This window comes from Trachemys scripta, chromosome 5, assembly GCF_013100865.1.
Source record: "Trachemys scripta elegans isolate TJP31775 chromosome 5, CAS_Tse_1.0, whole genome shotgun sequence".
Taxonomy (NCBI): Eukaryota; Metazoa; Chordata; order Testudines; family Emydidae; genus Trachemys; species Trachemys scripta.
The window spans coordinates 83,891,946-83,918,936 of NC_048302.1; the positions used below are offsets into that span (position 1 = coordinate 83,891,946).

At 40.4% G+C, this 26,991-nt stretch overlaps 1 protein-coding gene across 4 annotated transcripts in view; it reads left to right on the forward strand.

The window, feature by feature from the left end:
* The first annotated feature begins 1 nt into the window (after position 1).
* The window catches only part of CNOT7 (CCR4-NOT transcription complex subunit 7), a 33,823-nt gene continuing 6,833 nt past the window's right edge, over positions 2-26,991 (forward strand). Inside the window, exons 1-6 of one of the 4 annotated variants that reach the window (XM_034772778.1) lie at positions 2-85; positions 1,973-2,172; positions 2,667-2,860; positions 5,848-6,009; positions 19,818-19,962; positions 25,919-26,029. In XM_034772778.1, coding sequence (XP_034628669.1) covers positions 2,056-2,172; positions 2,667-2,860; positions 5,848-6,009; positions 19,818-19,962; positions 25,919-26,029 — 729 coding nt within the window. In that variant the 5' untranslated portion in view covers positions 2-85; positions 1,973-2,055. The other 3 variants (XM_034772776.1, XM_034772779.1, XM_034772777.1) reach the window with 3 other exon arrangements.

Genomic DNA, 26,991 nt, shown 5'->3' on the forward strand with positions numbered 1-26,991 from the left:
GGCGGCGGCGCCGGCCGTGCCCCGGAAGGCGGAGCGCGATTGGAGCCGAGAGCGCGCTCCCGGGGTCAGGGGTCAGAATGGAAAGGTCAGGGCGCGGCGCGCTGAGATGATGTAATGGCTTTGTGCGGTGGGGGCGGCAGGTTCTGCGCTTCTCGGTGCGACTCGCTATTCTGGGGCCGCCTCCGCCGCCGCCGGGTCCCAGCCAGACCCACCCCCGGCCCGGCTCTGCCCCGCCCGTGTGAGCCCGGCGTAGGTGAGAGCGGGAGGGGCGTGGCTTCCGGGCGTGGTGGGGTGTGGGGACTTGGGCGGGAGGCCGCCTTTCCGGGGGTCTCTACGCTGCGGAGTCGGGGTGAGGGCGCGGCCCGGGGGCTTCCCCAGCTCCGCGTGGGGCGCGCGCTACTCTCCGTTTTCAGTTCCTATTTGCGGGGGTGGGGCGGCCTGGATCCCGCGGCACCGGGCGCTGCAGCCCCCGACCCCCGCCGTGCGCCCGGGCTCCGTGTGGGCTGAAGGTAGCTGCGCTGGGGGAGGGCGGGTCACGGACACTGGGGTTGCGGGGCGCCGCGGTGCCTGTTACGCTCCCAGCGCGGACCGTCCGGAGTTGGAGTCTGTGTCTCCTTAGAACGGTGCGAATATTACTATTTTATTAACTCCATCAGGGTTTCGTGAAAGCATGCGGTGCTGGCGGCTGTCTGACGCTTCCCTCCGTCACTGCATTTCACGCTGTTAGTTGGCAAGCGGTGCGAAAGGCACTCCCGCACAAGCTCCCTGAGGAAAGAGAGAGCATTGAGGGGGTCCTTGCTGGAGGCATTTCATTGCAGCGCAGAGTATTCTTATCTGAGATGCCAGCAGCCTGCCTGGCTTTGTGCAAATTGGCCACACCAAACAAATTAACAAAACTAAAAAGTTCTGTCTGTTTTTAAGTAGGATATCATCTTTTAGAATCTTAGAGCTGTAGGGCTGAAGGTCTCTCTCGAGATCTAGTCCAGCCCCCAGCGCTGATGCAGCACCAAGTAAACTTAGACCATCTCTGACAGGCATTTGTCCAAACTGTTCTTAAAAACCTCAAATGATGAGGCTTCTGCAACTCCCCTTGGAAGCCTGGTCCACAGTTCAACTGCCATTATAATTAGAAAGTATTTCCTAATATCTAACCTACAGCTTTCTTGCTGCAGATTAAGCCCATTACTTTTTGTTCTATCATCAGTAGACATTGTCCTGTTTATAACAGCCCTTAACATATTTAAAAACTGTTATCAGGTACCCCCTCAGTCTTCTTTTCTCAAGATTAAATGGGTCCAGGTTTTTTTTAACCTTTCCTCATGTGTCAGGTTTTCTAACTCTTTTTGTTGCTATCCTCTGACTCTCTTCTACATGTCCACATCTTTCCTAAAGTGTGGGTCTCAGAATTGTACACAGGACTCCAGCTGAGCCCTCACCAGCACCAAGTAGAGTGGGACATTAGCTCCCATTTCTTACATACAATGCACCTATTAATATACCCCAGCTTTTCTTGCAACTGCATCACATTGTTGACTCATATTCAGTTTGTGATCCACTACTCTCCCAGATTCTCTTTGCAGTACTTCTGACTAGCCAGTTATTCCCTATTTTGTTTTTGTGCATTTGATTTTTCCTTCATAAGTGAAGTACTTATCTTTACTGAATTTCATCTTGAGTTCAGACCAATTCTCTAATTTGTCAAGGTCGTTTTGAATTTTAATCCTGTCCTCCAAAGTGCTTGCAACCCCTCCTAATATGGTATCATCTGCAAATTTTATAAGCCTACTCTCCACTTCTTTATCCAAATCACTAATGTAACTATTGAATAGTACCATGTTCATAAGCTTTCAGTGACTAAGTTTTACTTTCATTTGAGTTTCAGGAAAACTGTTGGATCTTGCTCTGAAGGTTAAGGAAGCATTCTTTTTCAAATCATTGGGAATCAAAATTTGTATTTGTTCTTGTCTTTTAGGTAAACATCTAAAATCTATTTTATGAAACTGACCCTCAATCAAGTATAACTCTTTGATGCCTGGTATCTAAATCCCCCCCACTATGCCAGCAGCTACAGTAGATCATAGTCAAAGAATTTGTGAAGTTTGGGCTTGTAACCTGGATGAAGAAATGAAGAAAATTCGTCAAGTTATACGGAAGTATAATTATGTTGCCATGGTATGTCTGTGACAGAGCCCTATTTAGTGTACTATGTGGTCTAGTCATGTTTTTCTCAGTGGGTGAGGTAATATCTTATAGACACACACAGCTGAGTAAGTTCGAAAGCGTGTCTCTCTCACCAATAGAAGTTGGTCCAATAAAAGATATTACCTCACCTAACTCGTCTCTCTAATATTCTGGGACCAACATGCTTACAACAACACTGTATACAAGTTTTCTCAGTAACAAGAAATTAGCCTTTTTAAAGGGCTTGATCTGGAATCCATTGAAGACAATGGAAAGTCTGAATTATCGCTGCAGGTAGTCTGTCATGGTGATAGTAATGTTCATCCTTTTAAAAAAAAAAAAAAAATACTGCCATATATCATATTTTCAGTGAGAGTTATAAAGTTAAGTATTTGGAAACATGCTCTTGAAATATTTATATTTGGAGTAGGTTTGCTGCAGATAAGTTTTCTCTTTTGTTGAAGCTGTAAACTTATTTTTTACAGGACACAGAGTTTCCAGGTGTAGTTGCAAGGCCTATTGGAGAATTCAGAAGCAATGCGGACTATCAGTACCAACTGCTGCGCTGTAATGTAGACTTGCTAAAGATAATTCAGCTAGGACTGACATTTATGAATGAGCAAGGAGAATACCCTCCGGGAACTTCAACGTGGCAATTTAATTTTAAATTTAATTTAACGTAAGTGGTGATAAAATATTATTGTTGGGTTTTTAGTTGTTTTTTTTTTTTTTTACACCCAAGCATGTTATAATTATTACTTGCACAGTATTTATTTAAAATCTCAAAGGATTGATGTTAATACATTTTTAGTAAGTATGGTCCTTTCTACTTGGAGTATAAGACACTTTAGATACAAGAAAAGACCATTCAGGCAAATGGACTTCTGCTTTCTTGGCTTATTAGTCCCACATTCTTGTATTTTGCTTTATCATCTGTGTAACTTAAGGGTCAGCCTTGTGAGCTGGGAGTTGAGGGCACTCAGCACCTTGAAGATTTATCCTATAATTTTTTCATATGCATTTTTAGCCTTTAACTAAAGTAATTCTGCCTAAATTCTTTGCTTCTAGATTGTCTAATTTCTGATGGAGCTAATAATGTGAAATATACTGTAAAAGGAATCTTTCTTAGTATGTAGCATGATATAATCGCAAAACCATTAAAAAAAAAAAAGGTGTTAGGGCACAAAACTTCATTTTTGTTGCCAACAGTAGTTGTGCAGAGTGCAGAACAAGATATCAAACTTTCTGCCCCCAAGCTTGGTTAGTCAAAAGAAAACAAGGAAGCTTTTTACTGTTCAGAAGGAAATTTCTGGGTTTTATTAATAAAATTAAATCCTGAATATTATATTAACTTCCTGCTCATTAAAATTAGATATTTTTTTTTGACACGCACTTGTGTAAGTAATGGATTTAAAAAAAACCCACAAAAAATCCTAACTGAACTGAAAACATAGGACACCAAAGGCTTCTATCTACACAACAAGTATGGCATAGGCAATGACAGCTAATGTTCATAAGGTCTGACTTGGAGCGGCCAATTCTTATATAATGTCATTTATTCATAATGTATCAAAGCAATTTACAGAGTGAAATAATAATTAGAGAAATAACAGAAGAGGAATGAGAAATTAAGAGAAAAGTGGGGGAGATTCCGAACTTGACAACAGCAGTTGCTAGAATGTTGACTGTTACACGAGCAAGTCTTTGGAGGACAAGCTAGTGAAAGAACAAAGCTATACTCATGTTTATTTAGAGATCAAAATGTGGTTGGTTACCTGAATAGGGAACCCAGTTGGCTTCATTAGGCCCCAGAAGTTAATAACTAAAAGAATGTTGGTTGGTTGGTTTTAGCTACAGTTAAGGATTTGCCTCTTTCCCGGTCTCCTGTGCTGGTAGTCTTTGTTTGGTGGACTTGTTCAGCAGTGGAATATTAAATATATAAAGATCTGTATGGGTCTCATTTACCACAATGATGGGTGTTGTATAGGACCTACCTAAATGTAGAAAGTTTTTAGGGGTACCCTCTGAAGTATATAGTATTGGCAATAGTATTCCCTTTTCTTATCATGCATCATTATTGTGTATATGTGCGGCAAATTAGAAGTTGTTTAGGTTTTTTAAATCTCATTATTACACTGATCAATAGGAGGAGAGGAAAAGGTCGAGATTTATAACTTCAGACCTGGGAGAAGGGGGGAGAAGGAATTTTCTCTCAGTAATCTTCCCTCCCTAGCCCTTTCAGTTTCTCAAAATCAATATGCTCAGCTTGTCTTTCTTGCTTGTTTTGAATGTCTAGTAATAGGGTCCCTGAAATTTTGCAAGGGAAAATAATTTCCTAAATATTTAAGAAATTATCTCAACTTGTTATTTCCTTGATGATTAAGGTATTGGAGTGAATAATATATCTTGGTTGAAATCCATTCTTATGTCATTAGTAGGACCCAACCACATTCACAGTCCATTTTGGTCATTTCATGGTTATAGGATTTTAAAAATCTTAAATTTCATGGTTTCAACTATTTAAATCTGAAATTTCACGGTGTTGTAATTGTAGGGGTCCTGACCCATAAAGGAGTTGTGGGGGTGGGGGAGGTCGGAAAGTTATGGGGAGGGAGTTGCAGAACTGCTACCCTTACTTCTGTGCTGTGCAGACAGTGGTGCTGCCTTTAGAGCTGGGTAGCTGGAGAGCAGTGGATGCTGGTCGGGAGCCCAGCTCTGAAGGTAGAGCTACTGCCAGCAGCAGCAGCAAGGATGGCATGCTATTCCCACCCTTACTTCTGTGCTGCTGCCTGCAGAGCTGGGTCCTCGGTCAGCAACCACCACTCTCCAGCCGCCCAGCTCTGAAGGCAGCAGCGCTGAAGTAAGAGTGGCATGGTATGGTTTGGCCACCTTTACTCCTGCGCTGCTGCTGGAGGGGCAACTACCTTCAGAGCTGGATGTCCGGCTAACAGCTGCTGCTCTCCAGCCACCCAGATCTGAAGGCAGTGCAGAAGTAAGGGTGGCAACACTGACCCCCACCCTAAAATAACCTTGTGACAATCTCCTCCCCCGCAACTCCCTTTTTGGTCAGGACCTCCAATTTAAGAAATGCTGGTCTCCCCTGTGAAATTTGTATAGTATAAGGTAAAGCACACAAAAGATCAGATTTTACAGTCCAGGATGCATTTTTCCTGACCGTGAATTTGGTAGGGCCCTAGACATTAGGGAAAGTCGTTTGGTTATGTGAAGGAAGAGTTTGTAATCTTGTCTGAACAACCAGTCTTCTCCCAAATATCTATGATTAATATAAGAAAATAGTCCTATGTTGATCCCTAGAGAGCTTGGTTCAATTTCCTTGCTGTTTCCTTTAAATGTTCCTGAATTTTATCTTACAATGGGATTGAGGATAATGTTAAAACTGCTTAGTCAATACTGTGTAAAAGAGTTTTTTGTTTTATAATCACCAATTTTAGTGCACGGTTTTCAGATATGTACATATTTAACTGTGAACAGTTATATCATGGTGTCTGCATTGTTAAATTTGTTTTAACACTGCCTATTGGAACATTTTGCCCATTGTTTCAAGTATACACAGCATTCTGTGCTGGATTTTACTTATAAACTTGATATTGAGGCTGTATCATTGTGTGGATCTGAATGTTGTATTACTTATGTCTCTCATCGTAGGGAGGACATGTATGCCCAGGACTCCATAGAACTACTAACAACATCTGGTATCCAGTTTAAAAAGCATGAGGAAGAAGGAATTGAGACTCAGTATTTTGCAGAACTACTTATGACATCGGGAGTAGTGCTGTGTGAAGGAGTCAAATGGCTTTCCTTTCATAGGTAAATACTGCACATAAAATAATATTTGAGTTGGCCAGTTCTCAATGCTATTTTGATGCCAGACTTAAAAATGATTGACCTGTGCTTTTAAGCTGTACATCTAATGCTGAATTAGTTTAGGGTATAGTGAGGTAATTTAAAAAGCTTTGTTAATGTTATTCTTAGGGTCTGGACTCCCAAATTCATAGTAGTTCATTTAGAAACTAATGACGTGTGTCTTGTAACAGGATGCAAAACCATTGGTTTTCAGGAGCAGCCTTATAGAGAGGAAGCACTGTATCTTTCTATTTGTTTTGCTTTGACAGTTTCCCAGGTCAAGGGAGAAAGCAGATACATACCTCTCCTGTACGCTAGTCAAGTAATTGGAAAACTGAAAATAGTTGCTTAACATTATTTGAGGGGGAAGGACGCCTCAGGACAGCCCTGAAGACTTTTAATAATGCTGGTAGGGAAAACATGAACATGTCTTATTAAATACACAAAATACAAAACTTTCAGATGACTTTGAAAAATGTATCTTGTTCTTATGTGGGTCACTCTCAACTACTTAAACACTTTCTTTTTAAAGTAGTAGCCTTTATGTTCTTGGCTGAGAGCATGTGGCCTCTCTAAAAGAACTAAATCCTTCTGAATTATTATTTTGGACATATGTTATTTAGGATGACAGTCATTAACTCAGTTGCAGCAATCAGCCTTTTTTGGGAGGTTTTTACCTTAGTTAAAAAAATGAAAAGACAGGATTGTGTGCCCAGGAAATGTGATGTTTTAAGAGTGCTCTTCTCATTTTAGCACACTTAGCTTTATGAAAGTTTACATGAAACACTTCTTTCTGCACACATGCTTTGGGCTGTCTTGCGGAAGAAAGTACATACTACTTGGTTTGCTTAGCTTATTGAAGAGTAATTATTTCTCAATGAGATGGAAGCTGGCGCTGTGTGTGTGTGTGTGTGTGTGTGTGTATGTATGTATGTATGTATGTATGTATGTGTATCTAAAAATGAAGAGATCTGCGACTGAGTTTTGTTTGGGTTGGTTCCTTTAGTTAGGAAGTGACCGTAATCAGGTTTCAAATTCCATTCTTCTGTGATGAGATGGACGTGAATATATAGCAGGGTGGATTTGATTTACTTCACTAGTCAGGAAGATTCGATTTAATCATGGATTTCTACATAAAAGTGCATTCTTGTTGGTTATAACCTTAATACATATTTTTCACAACTCAGAGATAGATGTAGGTTTCATTTTTAGATGGTACACACTATACATTTTTAGAGTAATTTATTTTGAAAACTTTTCAGATTAGTTTTACAGCTGTATCAGAAAGTGAATGATTGTTTGGTTATTTCATTTACCAAAGGTAATTGAAGCAGATAGTTCCCCTCCCAATGACTTAATAAATATCTCTAATTCAACAGGTTAATCCAGGGGTAGGCAACCTATGGCACGTGTGCCGAAGGTGGCACGTGAGCTGATTTTCAGTGGCACTCTCACTGCCTGGGTCCTGGCCACCAATCTGGGGGGCTCTGCATTTTAATTTTAAATGAAGCTTCTTAAACATTTTAAAACCTTTATTTACTTTACATACAACAATAGTTTAGGTATATATTATAGACTTGTAGAAAGAGACCTTCTAAAAATGTTAATGTATTACTGGCTCGCGAAACCTTAAATTAGAGTGAATAAATGAAGACTCGCACACCACTTCTGAAAGGTTGCCTACCCCTGGGTTAATCATTAATATTTGGAGGATTTTCTTGCCATGCTGTATTAGGAGGAGAACATCACCAGACAGACATTTAAATTGTTTTATTTAACTAAATCAACAATGTTATGTATTCTGGATTTTTTTCTTCAACAGCAAACTTATAATATTTTAACAAAACAAGCATATGAATTTTTGAATTTAGTTAAACATTCAAGTTTTTTAAAATCAGGTTTGTTTGTGTTTTAACTATTTTAGTTAAAAATAATTTTAAGGAAATCTTAAAAAACAACAACCAAAAAACCCCAAAAATTAAATCGACTATGTCAGCCAGGTCAACATGAGAAACTTAAAATATTGGCTTCTGCAGCTAACTCAGTCGTCTTCACCTTCATTTTCCTGTTTGTTCATAATCTGGAAAAGAAAAACAAACTTTCCTGCTTTTTTCAGGTCCCAAACGATTTCTCATTTTGGAATGAATTAGTCCAAAGGAAGAAAATATTCTTTCTACAATGGCAGAAGAAGCTACTGCTGTTAAAAGTGAGATTATCACTTCAATAGTCTCTGAATCCAAGTGGTTAAGTGACTTCCACCAGTTCACTGGTGTGACTTTTTTTCTTTAAAACATCATCAGCAAACATGTATTTCTTGAACGGTTCACCCTTATCTCTGAAGTTTATTATAGTTGTCATTATGGAGTGATGATTGCTGGACGTCCGTGTCATAGCCAACTCCTCTTCTTCAGTTAAGGTTTAATCCTGGTACCAGTATTGAGAATATTTGCAAGAAAATGAGCTGGAGATAGTGCTTGTCCAATTCGTTTTTTAATGCCTGTAATTTAACTCTGTCATTGCATTTTTTTTTTTTTAAGATCTCAGTTCCTTCCAAATTTCAACAGCGTCAGGAATAAAACAGCTATTTCTCTGCATTTCATTCAAAGCTACAGAAATAGGCTTTGGGGTACTCAGCATGTGTTCAACATTTCTCTGAAGCCCAATGTTGAGAACTTTGGCTGTGACAGTGCCATCTATTTTTTCACGATTTTGTTCACAAACTTCTCAGATTAGGCCAGTTCTTGCTATAGTGCTCAAAACAGTCCAGTACTGAGTTCCATTGCGCTGCTTGTGGGAGAGTTAGCTTGGTTCCTCCCACTTTTTTCAGAGCAGCTGCTGCAAAGTGGTTATTACGGAAGTATTTGCCTGTGACATCTGCTCTGTTGGGTGGACTAGTATCCTGGTCTTAGTGACTGAACCATGTTAATGAAATGTGTGTTCGCAATCATGCGGAAAGTAGAGTTTGTTGCATAAACAAACTGGGCAATTTTTTCATCAGTTACCTTTTTGTAATCTGCTGGTTCTTATCACAAACTTATCTATGGTTGTTTCTGGATGATGGAGTGTGTTTTTTTGCTACAGGTGATAGATATACTGTGACTATGTGATATACGTGATGTGACTGAAACACTATCATTGGCAGATAATTCTGAAACTATAGAAAATTATGGTGATCTTGAAGGTGGTTAGTCTTCAGAATCCTGTCTGTTGAGGAGGGATTCTCCTAAACAAAATAAGTCAATGCAGTTATTTAATTATTACCACCATACTGCTCATTTATTATTACTCATTGCATTCACTGACACTCAGTACTACTTTAAAGTTGAAATTGTAAAAGGAAGATCTGCCTATTTATTTTTTATTACAACTTCATCTAAAATGATAGTACCATAGAGTAACAACTATATTTTTTGCTCAAACATGAGAATTCAAGAATAGTCTAGATGGCAGACAGGCAGTCCTTAAGAAAGAAGTATGAATTAAAGACGTTTACCAACCTCAAGATCCTGCATGTTCAGACATGTTCCTTTCATCATCTTCAACATAGCTTCCTCCTGAGAAGGAACACTTCTCATAATGTTGTTTCATTCCGGCAACCAGGCCTTGCATTTCTTTGTTGTGCTGTTTGCATTTTGCACGCATGCCTGTCTTAACCACAGGTAGAGGAACTTGATTAAAATATTCCCAAACTGGGTCTCTTTTACGGCCTGCTGCCATTATAGGTTTTCTCTTCTAGTGAGAGAATGGTATGGTAGATCTCAAATCAATGAAGACTATACTCAGAAAGACCTCAAGACTTCTGGAATATGCTGCTCAAACAGTTTCACCTTTGTTTCTACTGCCTGTCCCTCCCTTCTCACATTTATCTCCAGACTTCTCCTTTTCCAGATCTATTCCGCCCCCAACAATCTTCTATTCATTGAATTTTTTGAAACTTTGCACTTTTAGAGAGAGGTAAGGGGTTGACTCTGTGTACACAAATTTGCAGAGGGACAATAAGGTTGAGGTCTGTTGTTTCTCACTTCTATATATTTATTTATTTAAAAACATTTTTGCTGTTATCCCTGGAGACACAAATCAACAGTTTGAGAACTGCAAAACTAAGCATCTCTGATGGTATCTTCTAGACTGAGTCCCATTGGGTAGATAGAAAAAGTAACCTAAATAATCTATACAGAAGCCCCTGGAACCCCATAAGATTGGGTCCCTAATCCATGAACTATTGGAACTCATTTACAAAACTTTTCTTAAACATTACATGAATATATTGTCTCATACTATAGAATTAGAATTTATAATCCCTACTCCATGATGAGATATCATTGAGTTAGGTTTTTTCCCTCAAAAAGCATTTTAGCAAAAAAATCCAATTTAAAAAAAACTTTTTTTTTTTTTTTTTTTTTTTTTTTTTTCCAGTGGCGAGAGTGGGGATAAGAAGACCTTTTTCAGGTTAAGATGCCTGATGGAGTGTGTATCTGTGGTAGGAACTGGTTCACTGCTCAATGTAAATTACTCCTGGGGGAATTCTGCACCAAAAAATTAAAAATTCTGCTCATGATATTTTAAAATTCTGCCTTTTTTGAGTATTTTATTTGTCAAAATAACACACTATAATCATGCCAGTTTCAATTATTTTGGGAATTTATTTCAAAATATCTTTCAGCAAGTATGTCTGTAACAATAGAGATTTAAAAAAACCAGATTTTGGTACTTTTTTTTTTTTTTTAAACAAATAGATTCCTTACTATGCATATTAATACAGAACTTTGAGTAATTTATTTAATTTACAATACAGAACTGTATTTCTTGCACCCATCAGAAGTACTGCAAAGACTTGGGAGTGTCAGGGGTAATGGAGGATCCGAGGGAGAGGGAAGGAGCCTGGAGGCTTGCTGGGTGTGGGTAGGAGATGTATAGAACAGATTTTTTTGGTGGGAGGGTCAGGATTGTTACTGAGTTGGAGAGCCTACCCTATGCAGACCCTGGCAGATCCCAAACCTCTCCCATTGAGTCAGGCACATCTGCCCCTGTCCCCACATCCCCCCATCCTGATGGGTCCTGCAGCCTCCTCCCCATGTGACCATGCTCCCCCACTCCTATTCAGCCTCTGGCTCAATGCTGTCACCCCACTAGCTCCTGAGCCCATGCCCCAGTTTGTCCCCCCCCCCCCACTAGCCATTCTGAGCCTCAGTCTGTAAGACCTCTCCCCCTCCCGCCCCCCCGTAGCAGCACCATATGCCCTATTCTGTCCTAACCTGGCTCTGTGGGCAGGGTGATGTGATGAATTTCTACTCCTGGGGGAATTCTGTTCCACTGCGCGTGCACAGACTTTTTCCCCCCAAAAGAAAATACATTCTGCCCCAGAAGTGCTGCAGTTCTGCCTTTTGCCCACCAGAGGGCACCATGGCGCTAGAACAGCCAATAGCATTAATGCAGCAGGCTGGTGCCACAATGGCCTCTGGTGGGCAAAAGGTAGAACTGCATCACTTCTGGGGCAGAATGTATTTTCTGTGGAGGGGGGGAATTCTGTGGGCGTGCAGTGGCGCAGAATTCCCCCAGGAGTATGCAAGTGCAACCCAGAATGTAGCATTCAAGTTGGAAAGCAGCATTCTTTTAAATGCTGGTATTCTGTTGGAATGCCAAGGTCCCATAGGGGATGTACTTGAGATATAGAGCAGTATTAAGGAGCATTTTAAACCAGGTGCCTGATATGATAGACTGAAATGCTGGTTAATGTGTGAAGCCTTAGATCCCTGCGCTAAGCAAAATGTCCATCTAACAAAAAATCCCCAATAAAATAGTTGAGTTCCAAATAGCTGAAAGTTGCAAGTGGCGAAAGTTCTGAAACGTGCATCCAGTGTGATAGATACAGTATGATTATAGAATTGTGGGGGTGTCCATTCAGTAGACTGTGGTTTGATAACTATATTTGGCTTGTATTTCACTTGTCTGCTGTTTGACAGTAGTCTATGTAAAACTTGAATGTAGCAATGAGCATGTTTGAACAGATTGAAAGTGTGGATGACAAATTAGAAAGTAAAGGATATTCTTGAGAGTCAGCTCAGAATTTCTTGTGCATGTTCAGATTGGCGTTGCAGATTAGAAATTTTCCATAATGATCAGGTAAAATATTCATACCACCTAAATACATGCGGCTCTTGTTTCATAGGTGTCAAGGTATCTTTTAGAGAAATATCAGAAGGGTAGCTGTGTTAGTCTGAATCTGTAAAAAGCAACAGAGAGTCCTGTGGCACCTTTAAGACTAACAGAAGTATTGGGAGCATAAGCTTTCGTGGGTAAGAACCTCACTTCTTCAGATGCAAGACAGATAGATACAGTATGATTGTATCTGAAGAAGTGAGGTTCTTACCCACGAAAGCTTATGCTCCCAATACTTCTGTTAGTCTTAAAGGTGCCACAGGACCCTCTGTTGCTTTTTAGAGAAGTAGTGCTAGCCCCATTTTATAGATGGGCAAACTGAAGTTCAGACCTGGGTAGAAAGGCCTTAAGACTCCTCCTGATCCAGCAGATGGCGCTTTCTCGTCTTTTTATGCAACATGTGCACAAGTAGTAATGAAAATAAATGTTTTCTTCAATTTGGGAAAATATTTTTAAAATTGAGAGGATAATAAATGTTTTGTATATCAGTGTTTATAGATAATCATGCAGTTTGAAAAAAAATTATTTGCTAGCCACAGAACCATTTTTCTTTAAATTGCCTCCTCAGCTAAGACTGTGCTTCAGAGTTAGGTTGACATAAGCTGCCTTATGTTCACCTAACTAGGTCCGTGTCTACACTACAGCCTTGCTCCTGCCAATGTAAGTGCCTACCTACACCAACATCATAACTCCACGTCCGCGAGAGGCATAGGGCCTATTTCAGTGTAGTTAGGGTGACGCAGTGTCTGTGTAGACACTACATTCCTTACCTGGGCTGTTACTGTCTTGTTAATTTTATGGCTCCACTGAGCCGTGAAATTGACAAGAAAACTGGCTCCCCAGCTGGGCTGCTGTGTGGTCTCCGCTTCAAGCCAGGCTGCCACCCAGGCTCCCTTCTTGGGCTGCTGCCCGGGCTCTTCGCTCCCCAGTGGGAACCTGGCTGCTCCCTAAGGTCCCAGCTCTTCGCTGGGAGCACAGCAGCTGACTGGATGTGGATGCCAGTGCAGATCTCCCTGTTGGAGGCAATAAGCCCTGGGTGGCTGCCCCCCCGCTTCAGGCTGGGAACGGGGAAGCGAGAAGCCCGGGAGGCAGCTGGGCTCCTGTTGGGGAACTGCATAGAACTGAGAGCCCGGGCTCTCAGCCACCCACACTGCCCCTCTTTAATTGGTGGAAGCGCTCTGTGTGAGGGGTATGTACCACTGACAGAAGGAGGGTAGTGTGGACATCAGCCATTGCAGTAATTATTGCAGTGGCTGTAAAGGGACCTAACTTAGGTTGACTTAAGATTGTAGTGTAGACATGACCTGAGACTTAGTAGCCTCAGTTTCAGCCCACCCACATGGAATATCTACTCTGGATATCACTCTGTGCACCTACAGATCATTAAGATTTAGAATGAACAGCTTGAAGAAGTCCTATTTATAGCAGCAACAATAAGCAAATTTCGAATGTCTTTTCTTTATTCAATTATATGAATGCATTTTCCAGCATAGAACGGAACAGGAAATATAAACACTAAACCTCTAAAAATATCTAAACAAAGTCTCCTTGTTAGTAGGAGTTTAAATCTTGCATTTGTGTAATGGACTCGTATAGTCAATTAAGCACCAAAGCTAAATTTTGCTCTTGTAGCCAACAGTGAATTTGAAGATTTGCTGCTGTTTAAATGCCCTCAACTTGTCGTCCTAAATGTTGGCTCCTAAGCAATGGAACAAAGGCTTCCTAAAAATGTGACAGAAAAATCTTAGCTGAGAATAAACAGCTCTTTTACAGTCCTATTTTGTTTACCATGCACAGTGGTAACACACAATTAATGGTTAGTACAGGTTTTAAAAAGATAGGAAGAATCTTTATTCATCCTTAAATACTGATGCTTTGTTCTTAATTGAGAACAAAAGAAAACTCTCTTCAGTATTTATTAGTTCATGGATTTTCAAATAATTGAGAGAATAAAAAAAACTAACAAAGAATGGAGCCAAAAGAATACTAGTACAAATGTGTATACAAAGGAGGCAAAGCCATTATGACACTAAATCTGTTGATAATACTGAGTTTGAAGTTAAAAGAATAAGAAGTGTATTTTGTCCCCAGAGAGAGGGGATGAAGAGCATGTAGGTCACATACAATTTTAATATTTGTTTCTTTATTTTGAATACTTACAGATATCAACAAAACTGCTGTGCTTATACTTATCAGTCTTTTGGCATTAATATAGAAGATTTATTATAGATGAGAGATCTACAGGAATAGTGAGGAAAGCTCTTAAATACTGAGAAGGAGCTATTTCAGGAGACTATAAAGAATTTTGAACAATACTTTTAAAGAATCCGTTAATTCTTCATTGGAAACTTAATCTTTGGATATGTGTTAAATTACAGCTACAACTAACCAGGAGACCAGTCTCCTGATTTGTTTACAACATGATTTGCAACTAATAGTGTGACTAGGACCTGTCTGTCTTAATTGTCCTGTAACTGGCATAAATCCTTGAATGGGTGTTGCAACAGGATTGAGAACAGCTGTGTTTCAGAGAACCCGCAACTCAATGTTTGTAGTGAACACTGACCCTAAAGTAGATCTCACCACCATCTTTGGTCTGGTCTACAGCAAAACTGAAGTGGCATAGCTATATTGGTTAGAAGTATGGGGAAAATCACATCAGCTAACTGACGTCATTATACTGGCAGAAACCATAGTGGAGGCACAGGTATACTGGCAAAACTTTTTTCTGGTAAAGCTTATTTCATTTAGGGAATTGGTATAAGTTATACAGGCAGAAGAGCTGTTTTGCTGGTATAAGCTGTCTCCCCATTAGGAGGGTTGCCAATATAGTTATTTTTGGAAAACCTTGTCTAGTGTAGACAAGGCCTTAGAGTCAGGAAATTTTTAGTCACCTAAGTGTAAGCAAGTATACTCAAGACTTGATCTTGTGTGGTGCTGAGTGCTGCCCACTGTCACAGTTCAGAGCAACTGCACTTGTATTTCCCCTTTGTGGTCCAGCAATGGCACTCTTTAAAGGCTCTGGCTCCCAGACATTGCATCCCTTGGCCCGAGTCCCGTGTTTGTCTCCCTCCCTGATCTTTTTCAGGCTGCACGTTTCCCTACCTACACTATGTTATTTCCAGCAAGCCAAACTGTCTAACTATGCCAGTGCCTGCTCTTTGCTTACTCTTTGAAGGCTATGAACAACATAATTGCTAGCAGTTATGAGTTACCACACAAGCAAGCTTACTAAGCAAGCACATTTATTCTTAAGGTGAAGGCATTACAGAGAAGATATGTTAAAACAATAAAAGTTGCTACACATGTGCTTACCGGGTCACCCATCAGTCTTTTATTCCAAAATATGTAGTTTCTGGATACCAGAGCTTGTAAATAGGTATTCACTTGATTTCTCCCTCTGTCCCTCCCTCCCCCCGGTTCCTATCTTTCAGCGGAGGGAAGTATTCTCTTTAAGGGTAGATCTAAAGCCGTGGGGGGTGTGTGTGTGTTCACTCCAAGTTTACTGGGACCATTTCTTTGTGTCTTTTGAGATGTTGAGCACCTACAATTCTCATTGACTTCATTAGGAGTTGTGGATGCTTAGTACCTCTCAAGATGATGCTGAGAGTCAATATCTTAATCTTACCTTTGCATCTTGTTTCCTTGGTATTCACTATTTTGCAAATTGATTTTTCAAAGATACCTCTGAGAGTTCAACAGAGCAAAGCTGGGACTTGCTTCTCTGTCACAGTGGACAGCCAGTGTTTTCTGTTGACCACAGGCATTCTCTGGTGTTGCGGTGGTGATGTGTGTTAAATGTATCTAGTCCTCCAAAACAAATTAGTCATTTTTAAGGGACACTGCTGACTTCAAAAATTATTTGTATACATATTTTATACTTAACTGTAGTTCCAAGTAACCCCTAACATAGCAAAAATTTCTGTGTGCGTGCATTTGGCATCATTTCATGCATAATTAATTTTACTGTTACCTCTGTATAGTCAGTACTTTTTGGAACTTTTACAAAACTATATTTCAAAGCTCATTTTTAATAAGCTTGAAGGAAAACTATTCAGGAAGCTCTCTAGATTACTATCCGCTTCAGTGACATCCTGACATAGCACTAACAAAGCTATTGTGCAGCCAGAGGCTCATACAGCCACCAATATGGGATGCTTTCCCATGGCTATCAGTTAGTATATACTTCAGCTTCCCCACAGAGAGCCAATAACCTTGCTAAACCAGAAGAGGAACTGCAAAGTCAAAGATGGGTAGTGGAGTGTTTCTTCTGATAAATAAAGGGGCCTAAATAAAATCCTGAAACCCAACCCCCTGTTGTAGTCAGTAGGAGCTGTAAGCGCTCAGCATGACAATTACAACACAGCAGTTCTAGTCAAACCATAGAACAGATTGAATGCTAATTTTTAGGATAGTTAAGTTGCCAGGGCATTGGCATGGTGACTCCCTCAACAGTTATATAGGTTGATGTGCAGCTACCCTTAAATCTTAACTTCAGTGCATGCCTGTTGTACTGGGTAAGGAAAAAAGTTCTGTTAAATTCTCTCCAGCAAGTCTTGTGTAAACAAGTGAGCTCCCCAAGAATTCTCTGATGTTCCAAACCTTGCAATTCCTAGTGGCCACTGAATTTTGTTAAGATCAATTAAACTGTCAAGTAGGCAGCTACTTTCTAGTCCAGAAATAGAACTTTCCATTCTTAAAATGGGATAAAGCCTTTCCAGCCTCTCTAGCTTTTGATATTTCTCAAACTGTCTATTGGTAGTTTGAGAAAAGGACTTAATGCACAGTTCATTGGTTATTTAAACTCTCCCCCCTCTCCCCCAGATAATGGCAAAGGAAAGAAAAGTATGGGGTTTTCTGATCTTTTCAGATCTTTTCAGAAACTTTTGGTTCTCAGTCAATTGCCTACAGCTAGCTGTGCTTGAAAATATATGGTTGTGTGCATACGTTGCCATATAACTTCAGGGATTGTGGCTAGATGTTGACATCGTAACTTTGAATAATTTTGTTAGCTAGGATTAAAAATATAGAAGGAATGAAAGCCCTCATTTCAGGAGGTAAACCACTAATTGCCAGGTATTTGAAAGAAACTTCCCTAATGGGCAAGTAATTACATAATTGCTCATTAAGGGCTTTTTTGCGCCTTCCTCTACTGTGTCCAGCACAGGCTACTGTCTGATATGGATTGCCAAGCTAAGCTAACCATAGGCTTGATCTGGAATGGTAATTATGTTCTATAAGTGGTGGAGCTTAGTAACCTCCACAAGTGTAGTATAAAGGCATTGTATATGATGGCTTAAAACTTGTACTGTGGCTTGTGAAATGCAGCCTATGATGGTTGTCATGGCCACGTTTGGGAATGTGTATAAATACTTCAGATTTATTGAATGTCGGAGAGATATTCCACAGGTGGTGAGCTGACCAAAACTAGCCTGTGTTTCTTGTCAAGAAGTTGATGTCTGATTTAAATGTCCATATACTGGGAGGGGGTAATCCACACTAGTGAGTATTCCACTGTTAATCCACTGTTGTGATTTGCCACCCACCTCTCCTTCCCCCATGAGGGCCCTGGAATAAACTGCATCAATAAAACCACAGGAATACCTAAAAGAAACCATTTGTCTGCTACCACTTCCATCATTTATTTTGGGGAAGTTCTATGGCCTGCGTTATACAAGAGGTCAGACTAGATGATCAATTCATAATGGTCCTTTCTGGTCCATTGTTGCAAGCCTGGTACTCTGGTCCCACTCAGCACAAAATCAGTACTTCTTTGCTTACTCTTCTTGTAATGGGTGGGTGTGTGGGGAAGAAAAGAAGGGAGTGGGTGGGTCCCTGTGGAAAAACAAAAGCTCAAATACTAAACTGTATAATAACTGTCCATCTGTAGTGGAAGCAGAGTTCTGGTACAGCCTCTGTTACGGGGGATCAGACTTAACTGTAGCATTATTTCAGTGAATTCCTGATTGCTACCTACAATCTCCACAGGGGCCCAATTTTCCTTAATCCCTGAGCATTTTCAGGCTTCAGTTCTTGATGTCATTTCCCAGGTTTTTAGTATTTTCTTTTTAAATACTTTATTTTGTTAGTATGAGCAAAAGAAGCTGCTTTTATGATCTCAAGTCCAGCTGTTAAGCAATCAAGCTGACTATTCTGTATTTTTATGCTATTGGTCTCAGTTAAAACTCCTGCCTTTACAAGCCAGGGAGCAAAGGAGTCAATCTTCTGCTGTAAATTTTGGATTGCAGCCTCAAAAGGACAACTGCGAAACAACAAGAAATCTATGGTAGAAACCCCCTTGGGAGAACCATAGTCAGCTGTATCTTTGCTTGTCTTCCATTAGTGGAGTTTAAGAAATGACCTGTTTTTCCCTGGTGTTGCTGTTAAGGATTTTCTGGTCTTTTTCTCCCTTTAGGCAGTCTAACAGCCAGATCATAAAGATGATCAATAATATACAAATAGGGTGATACAAAATCCTATAGAAGAGCATAACTCCACTTGAACCAGGGGAAAATAGCATTCAAGATAGAAATGCAAATTAAAACCCCAGTCCGGCATCCAAAATCCAAGCTCCAGGCAGGTATGGGCATCCAGTGTCCAGGAACACAATGCAGAATTAGAGCCTCATTCAGTAGTATCAGCCGAACAAACAGTCCTGCCTCAGCAAATTTGCATCTTGTTTGCTTTGTGTTGGGTTTTTTTGGGTTAGTCGCCAAAAGCCCCAGTCAAGATAGTACAGCACAGAAAGGCCCCGAACGTCCAAGATGTACTACCTGTCTTGAAGAACTTACAATCTAACTCTCCCCGCATGCAGTAGCCCTTGAACCCAATCAATATATGTATTATTTTTATTTATATAAATTAGTTTAGAAAATTCCCCTGTCAACTATCTATAAAATAGGTGTATTAACAGTATTCTCTCAATATGTTGAACTTGCAGCTAATGGGTAAATGAACTATCTAACAGCTGTATCAAGGGTTTCCAATAACAAGATGTAGAGGCAGACACTAAACTCGTATTGTTGCAGAACCCAGAGAAAGGGGAACTATGTGCAGCCTTACCAAGAGAGGGTGAAGTTCTTCTGGGTGCAAATAATCCATGATTCTACATAGTACTTGCACACTTTAGGTTCTGGCAGCAGTAGAAATCATTTACTTTCATCCTCTACTGTCTCATCATCAGGAACTTTCAATGCATATGAGAAGAGCCAGCTTGATATCTGTCCATTATACATTCTGAGAATATGTCGGCAAAGTAGTGTCGTCTTCATAATGCTGTGCTGACAGTGTTTCTGCAGGAAAGTCTTCGTGTTTATTCAATCATTTGGCCTCCTTGCAGAGACTGCCAACACGGATTCCGGTTTTGATAGTTTTTATGATGGTGGAAATGTGTCCTCTGCAAACAGCAGTGAGAACACCTGTGTTTCTCTGCTGTTAATATTTGAAGAGTCGCATGATCCTCAAAATTTTTTGGTTAAATTTATGTATAAAACACCTTCCTATCTTCTTGTTTTTAATTTAAATTTAACTAATTGGAGACTTGACATTGGAGCTGAGAAGGACTTTTTTGATTATCTGCCTGACTTTGTTTTGTATATGTGATTAATTTGCAGTGGTTATGACTTTGGCTATCTAATCAAAATCCTGACTAACTCTAATTTACCTGAAGAGGAGCTGGACTTCTTTGAGATACTCCGGTTGTTTTTCCCCGTCATTTATGATGTGAAGTATCTCATGAAGAGCTGCAAAAATCTCAAGGTAAATGATTTGATATCTAGTTCAGAACAGAATTTTCTAAGATGGCATTTTTTCCTACTGAAAGAACATATGACATCTGTTTACTGCCCTGTCCGGCAAATCTACCTTGATGGTATTATTTGTTAACCATTAGTCTAATCAATTTTGTGTATTTGATATATAAAAAGTTACTGATGAAATGTAAGAGAGAGGTAGGGGCACACAGTTTTGTTCTTGTGGCTCTTAGCCATTTAAAAATTAAAAACCAATCCCATTTATTGGCAGCTTCATAAATCTGTGCTGCCAAATGATAGACCCATATTCGGAGGAAGTTACATCTTGCTGTTAACTTCTCAGGCTGTTAGAATTGATGGGCTTAGCCTCTGTGAGCAGGGTATTAAATGATACACTCTTGCATCATTCCTCACTGCTCAATCCACTGAGGGGCTGCAGTTGTGAAAAGTGACTTTGGTGTGAAGGGATGGAATGGCTAGACCTGCAGGTTGCCCTGTAGGCAAAGGTGAGCAATGACAGATATGCTCACAGCCAACTCATGACCCCTAGAAAAATAGGGTTAGAAACTAACCTCTCAACTCAAGCCAGTTGGGCTATTAATTGGCTTGTTCTATTAGGCATAAAATTTGGAGAAGATTTGATTGGCCTGGAGAATGAATGTGAACTGGAAACAAATGTATGAAGGGAAGGACACCAAAAAGATATGCTGCTGGGATTTACAGCCACACTTGCCAAAGAAGGCCACGTATCTGGACTGGTTTTGAAATGAAAGGGGCACAACTCATCAGAGGCAATAGGTGGCTCGTTGTTTTGATGGAAGGCGACACAGAACACTCTGGGTTTTCTAAATGAGAGCACGTGGAAACTGGACATGGACTGACTGTAATGCAACCACCTCCTGAGTACAGGGATGGTATGCCACTCTTTATCTCAGAATGCTGAGCAAGTGATTTAGACGATGCTGATGAGCTTGAATTTTGTGAGGCTATGCATGTAAAGGATATGTACTTTTTAACGAGGATCTTACTGCTGACTATGAAGTAAAGAACATAATTTCCACCATCTCCTATGCTAATCAGTCTGCACTGGAAGTGGTGAGAAGTGGGTGGAATGGTCTTTTCCGACTATCAGGAAAAGCATACTAGCCCAGTATCTGGTTAGGAGTTTTGCAGCCCATCAGCAACCCTCACCAACTGAGTAAAGAATGTATATTGGGGAACATCTAATTGACACTGGGTTTCCATTGGGACCAAGATAAGTAATAAAGTAGTTGGAAAAACTGCAGAAGTCAACAAAATTGTGCACCCTTATGGACTGAAACAAAACCTTTGCTGCTTATATGCAGTTGTTTTGCCCCAAGTACTAAATGTGTAATTCACCCTTATGGACTTGTGGGGGGAATTAACAAATTTAACAGCTTCTGTCATTAGAGCTTTGTAGTAATGGCAACTAAACTGCAGACCAATTATGAAAGGAAGGGGAGAGATAGGAACTACCCTGTTCCTCCAAACACCATTGCTGAAACAGTCCCATTGCTATCCACAGCAGTGAAATGCTGCCAATTGTGTAGACCTGTCCCAAGCTGAGAACAGCTGGTGTCTCTTCGGAAGTCAAATCATTAATTACTTGCATGCACTGTTGCCTAAATGAATTTCTTTGCTTTTTTTTGTTTAAATCTCTATTAAATTGCAGTGAATTGAATTGCTGTACTGATGTCCTTTATTGATTGGTGCAAACTACTCTTGTTGGTCACTTCATTTTATTAGAGACACTTGATTTTCCTTAGACACATTTTGGTGCTGATGGTCGGCCCTGGGGACTGAAACCCTCTCTATAGAATTGTGTGGATGGTGGTTGCAGAATATTGTAGAATTACCTCCTGACTCCAGCAGAAATACTATAGAAAGAGTGTAATTAGTTGCTGTTGCTCATATACAGCACTACTCCTCTCCATCGTCTGTTTGGTGGGGACCATGGTGCAGCTGTAGCCTGGTGACCAATAGCAATACAGTTTCTTCCCAAAGAGGAAGAATGGTCCAGTGGTGGAACAATAGCTGGGGACTTGAGAGACCCAAATTCAGTTCTCTACTCTTCCATAAACTGCCTGTGTGACCGGAGGCAAGATACTTAGTCCCTCTGAGCTGCAGTTTCCCATCTGTGAAATTCTCCATCTGGGAATAGTATTACCTCCCTGCCTGATGAGATGTTGAGGATAAATACATTAATGATTGTGAGAGGTTCAGATTCTGCAGTAATGGAGGACCAGTAAATTTCCTTAGCTAGATAGGTAGATCCTGACTGAATTTAGTGGTGGGGTGGGGCTTGGGAAGCTGCACAGAGTAGTTAACAATCTATACCAATATCCTGAGATTTGTGGAGTTGGGCTTGGGTTCCCCATTGATCTTGGGCCATCATCCGTGGTGATGTGGTTACAGAACCAACCTGCTAACCTGTCTATCTCAAAGGAATGATGCATCTGAAATATTTAGAAATATTTTTTCTTTTCCTTCTTGTGGCTATTTATATCTAATGGGAGGGAGGGCTTGATTTTACCTATAGTTTATAAAGCATTTTTGGTTCTCAAGGTTATATTAAAAACCTTTTGATCAGCACTGCCTTAATCTGGAGGTTTTTTTTAAAAAAAAAAAAGTGACTTAGAGAAGAGAGGCTCTGTATCCCATAATTAGTCTCCGGAGAGATCCAGTGTTTCCCTTGTATTTCCAACAGTTGTAAACTATTTTGTGTGACAAACTTTTAGGCACCCTTTTTGGAAAATTTTGGCCAGTATCCACACTGAAGGGGATGCTTTCATCCTGTCCTGAATATTTTTCTAGATCAGTGTTACACAGACTGCAGGGGCTGGAATGTAATATTTCCACATTTTTCCTTTCTTTGCAAGTGGTAGATTTAAGACACAGGACATCCAAGCTAAGTTAGAATTGATAGGTATGCTGTCTCACACCTAGCAGTACCCAGTGATGAGAGAAGTGATCTTCAGCTACTGTCTAGTCAGGAGGGCATGTGGCTTAAAAGGGATGAGTGGGTTTTAAGAGGGCCCAGTTTTTAATTAGGCATGTTTCTAATAGCAATCCACATTAATGCTATGGGGAACGCTGCAAATGTCTATTCAGCAGTTCAGGTGTGCCCCTTCTTCCTTCCTACCCTTGTCCCCGTGGTGCTTATTTAAAAGGGGAAGTTAGGTCATAGTGTGAGTTGAAATGTATGCAAAATTCAGATTATAGCACAAACCAACAAAAATGGCAAAAGTCAAACTGACATTGTCACACTATAAAATATTTAAATTACCCCACACATTTTCTTATGTCACATTAACACTTTGTATAATTAAAATGGAAATAATTTTTAAAATGTAGTTTTCATTACCTTACACTGTCTGCTCATTTTTCACGTGTTGGATGATTTGAAATAAACTAGTTAGTTTCAATGTCAGGTTCTTGTGCCCTAGCACAATTCTGTAGTGTTTGGCTTGCAGTGCCACTTGGGAATGGCTTTATAAAGTTTCCATTTGAATTAAAAAAACAAAAAACCCATTCATGGAAACATCCTGGTTGGCCGTAAGATCATAACTCTTTTGAACAATCTGCAATTTGGGCCAAATTTGACTTGGTTAAAGTTTAATCTTTAACTTGCAATATTTCACCCCAGCCTCTTCTCCACCTCCATCTCCCAAAATGATACGTGGTCAATGGAATTCAAATACTATAGGTTCCCTTTTTAATATTAAAAAGAACTTGCTTTGTGCTAGCTTCATTCCTGTCATTGACTACTTCTGTGTTTTGGTATCCCTTTTTTCAGATGTAAAAAATGTAGTGCAGGCTAAAAGCATTTTGATGCTCTACCTAGTTTCAACCTGTTGCTGGCAGAGTAGTGATCCTAAGCAGTCTGCCTGGCACACAGTTTCGCTATGCAGTGTAGTGTTTCAAAAATTATTGTAAGGTAACTGATTTTCTCCTAGTTGTACAACCCTTTACGGACTGGTACATCCACAACATAATCTTGCACGTACCGTAACTATATTGTCCCACGGGGATCAGTTTAGCGAAGTTTAAAGCTAAATTGATCTACAGAGAAGCTGCTTCTGCTTGTAGCACCATTATCGCTTTCTTGACACTAAAATGATCTGAATTCATCAATACCTGTTTTGGGGATAGTTGTAGGAGATCCTGCTTATCCTATGGACAAATTGGAGTAGGGATAGTCTGATTTGTTCAGTTGTGTTTGTTTTTGTTTTTTAAATTTGTCCATGAAAAAGTCTTTCAGGCATTTTCATTCTGTGCACCATTTCTCAAGATAGGACTCGCCATTGGCAGCTCTCTTCGCAATCTGTCACCTGCTGCGCAACTGTAGTGTTATGAAGTTATATGAAAAAGTAGTGCTAGGGCAGGGTAAAGGAGTGAAGATGAAAATAAACTTGCTTGGATTAAATGGATACAGCTGCTTGGTTAGTTCCCCTCCCCTATTGTAAATTTGTGATATTTGGTTCCTCTCCCTGGAGGTAGGACTTACATTTATTAGTTCCAAACATTCCACCATTACCCACAACCCCTAAAGACTCTGATATCTCCTAGTGCTTTACTTTGGTTCTGTGTGTATGCACTACCTTGTCTATTTTGAGATCTTCTGCAAATTTGAATCAGTTGAATTTACACCAAAAATACACCCAATAAAAGGACATGAAGGCGCTGGGAGGGAGGTGAGGGGTGTGCTTAGTTGGTCAAAAAGCTTCTGGAATTCACAAGTTCCCCACTGGGCTGCAATTAACAGGAAGAAAAATTTCTTGAAGACTGAAGGATACTTTACCGTTGTAATATAAGCTGTGTAGAGTAGACCACCAATGATCCATGCCCTACAATTAGACTTTCTCTGTAGAGCAGTTCCCAGTTTTGAGCCCTGTGTTTATTTGCTACACTCAGTGTTCAAAAGCTCTCCTTTTTGTATCTGGGCTGTATTTTACGCGCACACACACCCTAACCCCTACCTCTCTCTCAAGGAGCTTTAAGCACAGATGTGGCTTAAAATGTTTTCTTTAAAAAAATACACTGTCAGTTAGCACAGTGCCTGTTAAAAGAAAGCTAATTGTGTGCTTATGGTAGCTAATAGCTTCTTAAATGTGGTCACACTGCAGTTTACATTACTTTTAACACAGATGTTTCATTTACTCTTTTATGGCAGTTAATAAAACCAATTAAAACGATGCTAATGATGGGTTGGATGTTAGCTTTTTCACTTTGTTCTTTTTTCCCCTCTTGAATTTTACAACTTCACCTGGGTTCAGGGTTCTCCACTAATTCCTAAGGTAGAGCATTATCCTGGATTCCCTCTACTACTTTAGATGCTTTGAAGTTTTGTGGGGGAAGCGCAGAACCCTGAGCTTAGGTGTTGGCAGGTAAATGAAAGAAAAAACTGTGTTTTTTAAATGAAAGCTAATTACTTTCAAGAGAAGTCGGAGTGCACATGTTTGTAGTGATTTGGATCTTAAATTGCTTTATGTTTGAAGTACCATTCTTCGCGTTTAAATTCTAACCCTAATAGAAAAGTAGGGTGTTAAAGAAATGTCTTGATTTCTGAAACTGTCATTCAGCAGCAGCATCAATCCTTTCAGCTTGGTCAATGTAATACTTGAAGGAATTGCCTTGTTCAGTAGTAATTCCTTCAACTTTAATTGGCTGGTGTGCCTAGGCCTATTAGGTCTAAGACAGTCATTAATACTTGAAAGTGCTTGATTGCTTAAATAATACTTAAAGCCTGAATGAAAAGCTTGGCTTTTCCAAGTGTGTGCTGGTTGCGTATTTCTATTGTGACTACTTTAGTGCTAAACTAAATATGTACAAATGGTGGTCGAATAGACTTTGTTATGCAGAATTTTAGTGCTACTGTTGAATTATTTGACTTTGTAATTATTATCCCCGCTTTGACTGTGTAATGCTCCTTCCTTTTTCAGGGTGGATTGCAAGAAGTCGCAGAGCAGTTGGAGCTGGAAAGGATAGGACCACAGCATCAGGCAGGATCTGATTCTTTACTCACGGGAATGGCCTTTTTCAAAATGAGAGAAGTAGGTGTCCATATTGCTTTCTGTTGTAGTTTATTTGGATGAAAGTAATCTGCCTTAGTAGTCAATATTGTGCTATTCACACTTATGAGATATGCTAGAACTATTGACCCACCAAAACCAGTGGCAGTACAACAAATTTTCAGAGAAGGTAAGAGAAATGCATGAGAGGGCATCACTTCTGTGACAAAGGGCAGAGTCTAAGACAGGCATTCCCACGCAAAGTACAATCTACAAACCAAATCCTTTCCTTTCCTTGTTTTGCTTTCTGTGCAGGCTTAGTGAGGGGATGTCTCTACATGGTGTGCGCTCGCGCGCGCTCTCTCTCTCTCCTTTTGTCTCCTTGCTGGTGCTGTTCCTTCCTGTGGTCTGTGGGCCTTCATCTTCCACGGCAGGGAGCCCCAGCTACCTGACCCTATCATCAGCTACCTGACCCTATCGTCCACTGCCTGGGTCTTCTGAGTGATTGAAGCAGATGGCTCAGGCCTCTCTGCCAGCACTTCTGTTCACCACTACCTCCTCCAGCTGACACAACGTCATACATTCTTCTTTGCATAGTGTCCCTATGGGTGCTTCACATCAGGATGTGCAGTCACCTGTGCACTCCTGATCAGAGATTTTCATCAGCGTTTTTTGCACATCCATGCCTGCATGTGAGAGATTCTTGTGTCTGGTATGAGGGTATATGGGAGGACCAGACCTGTCACCCTCCAGGTCCTTCTCAACTGCCTGTTCCTTGAGACAGAGAGTCGTGTCTGTTAGCTAGCGACACAGCTTATTAAGTGAGAAAGTTAGTCTTTCTCTCTTCTTTCTGGTATTGTTTTTTATTTAGAAGTTTGTGCTCTGCCTCCCCCCCCCCTTCTTTGTTTGCCCAATCTGGGCCTTGTTTTTCCATGGTCTTGACCCATAGTTTCAAGTATGGGTTATGCCCGAGACCCTGGGCTTCAAACCCTGCCAGACTTGGC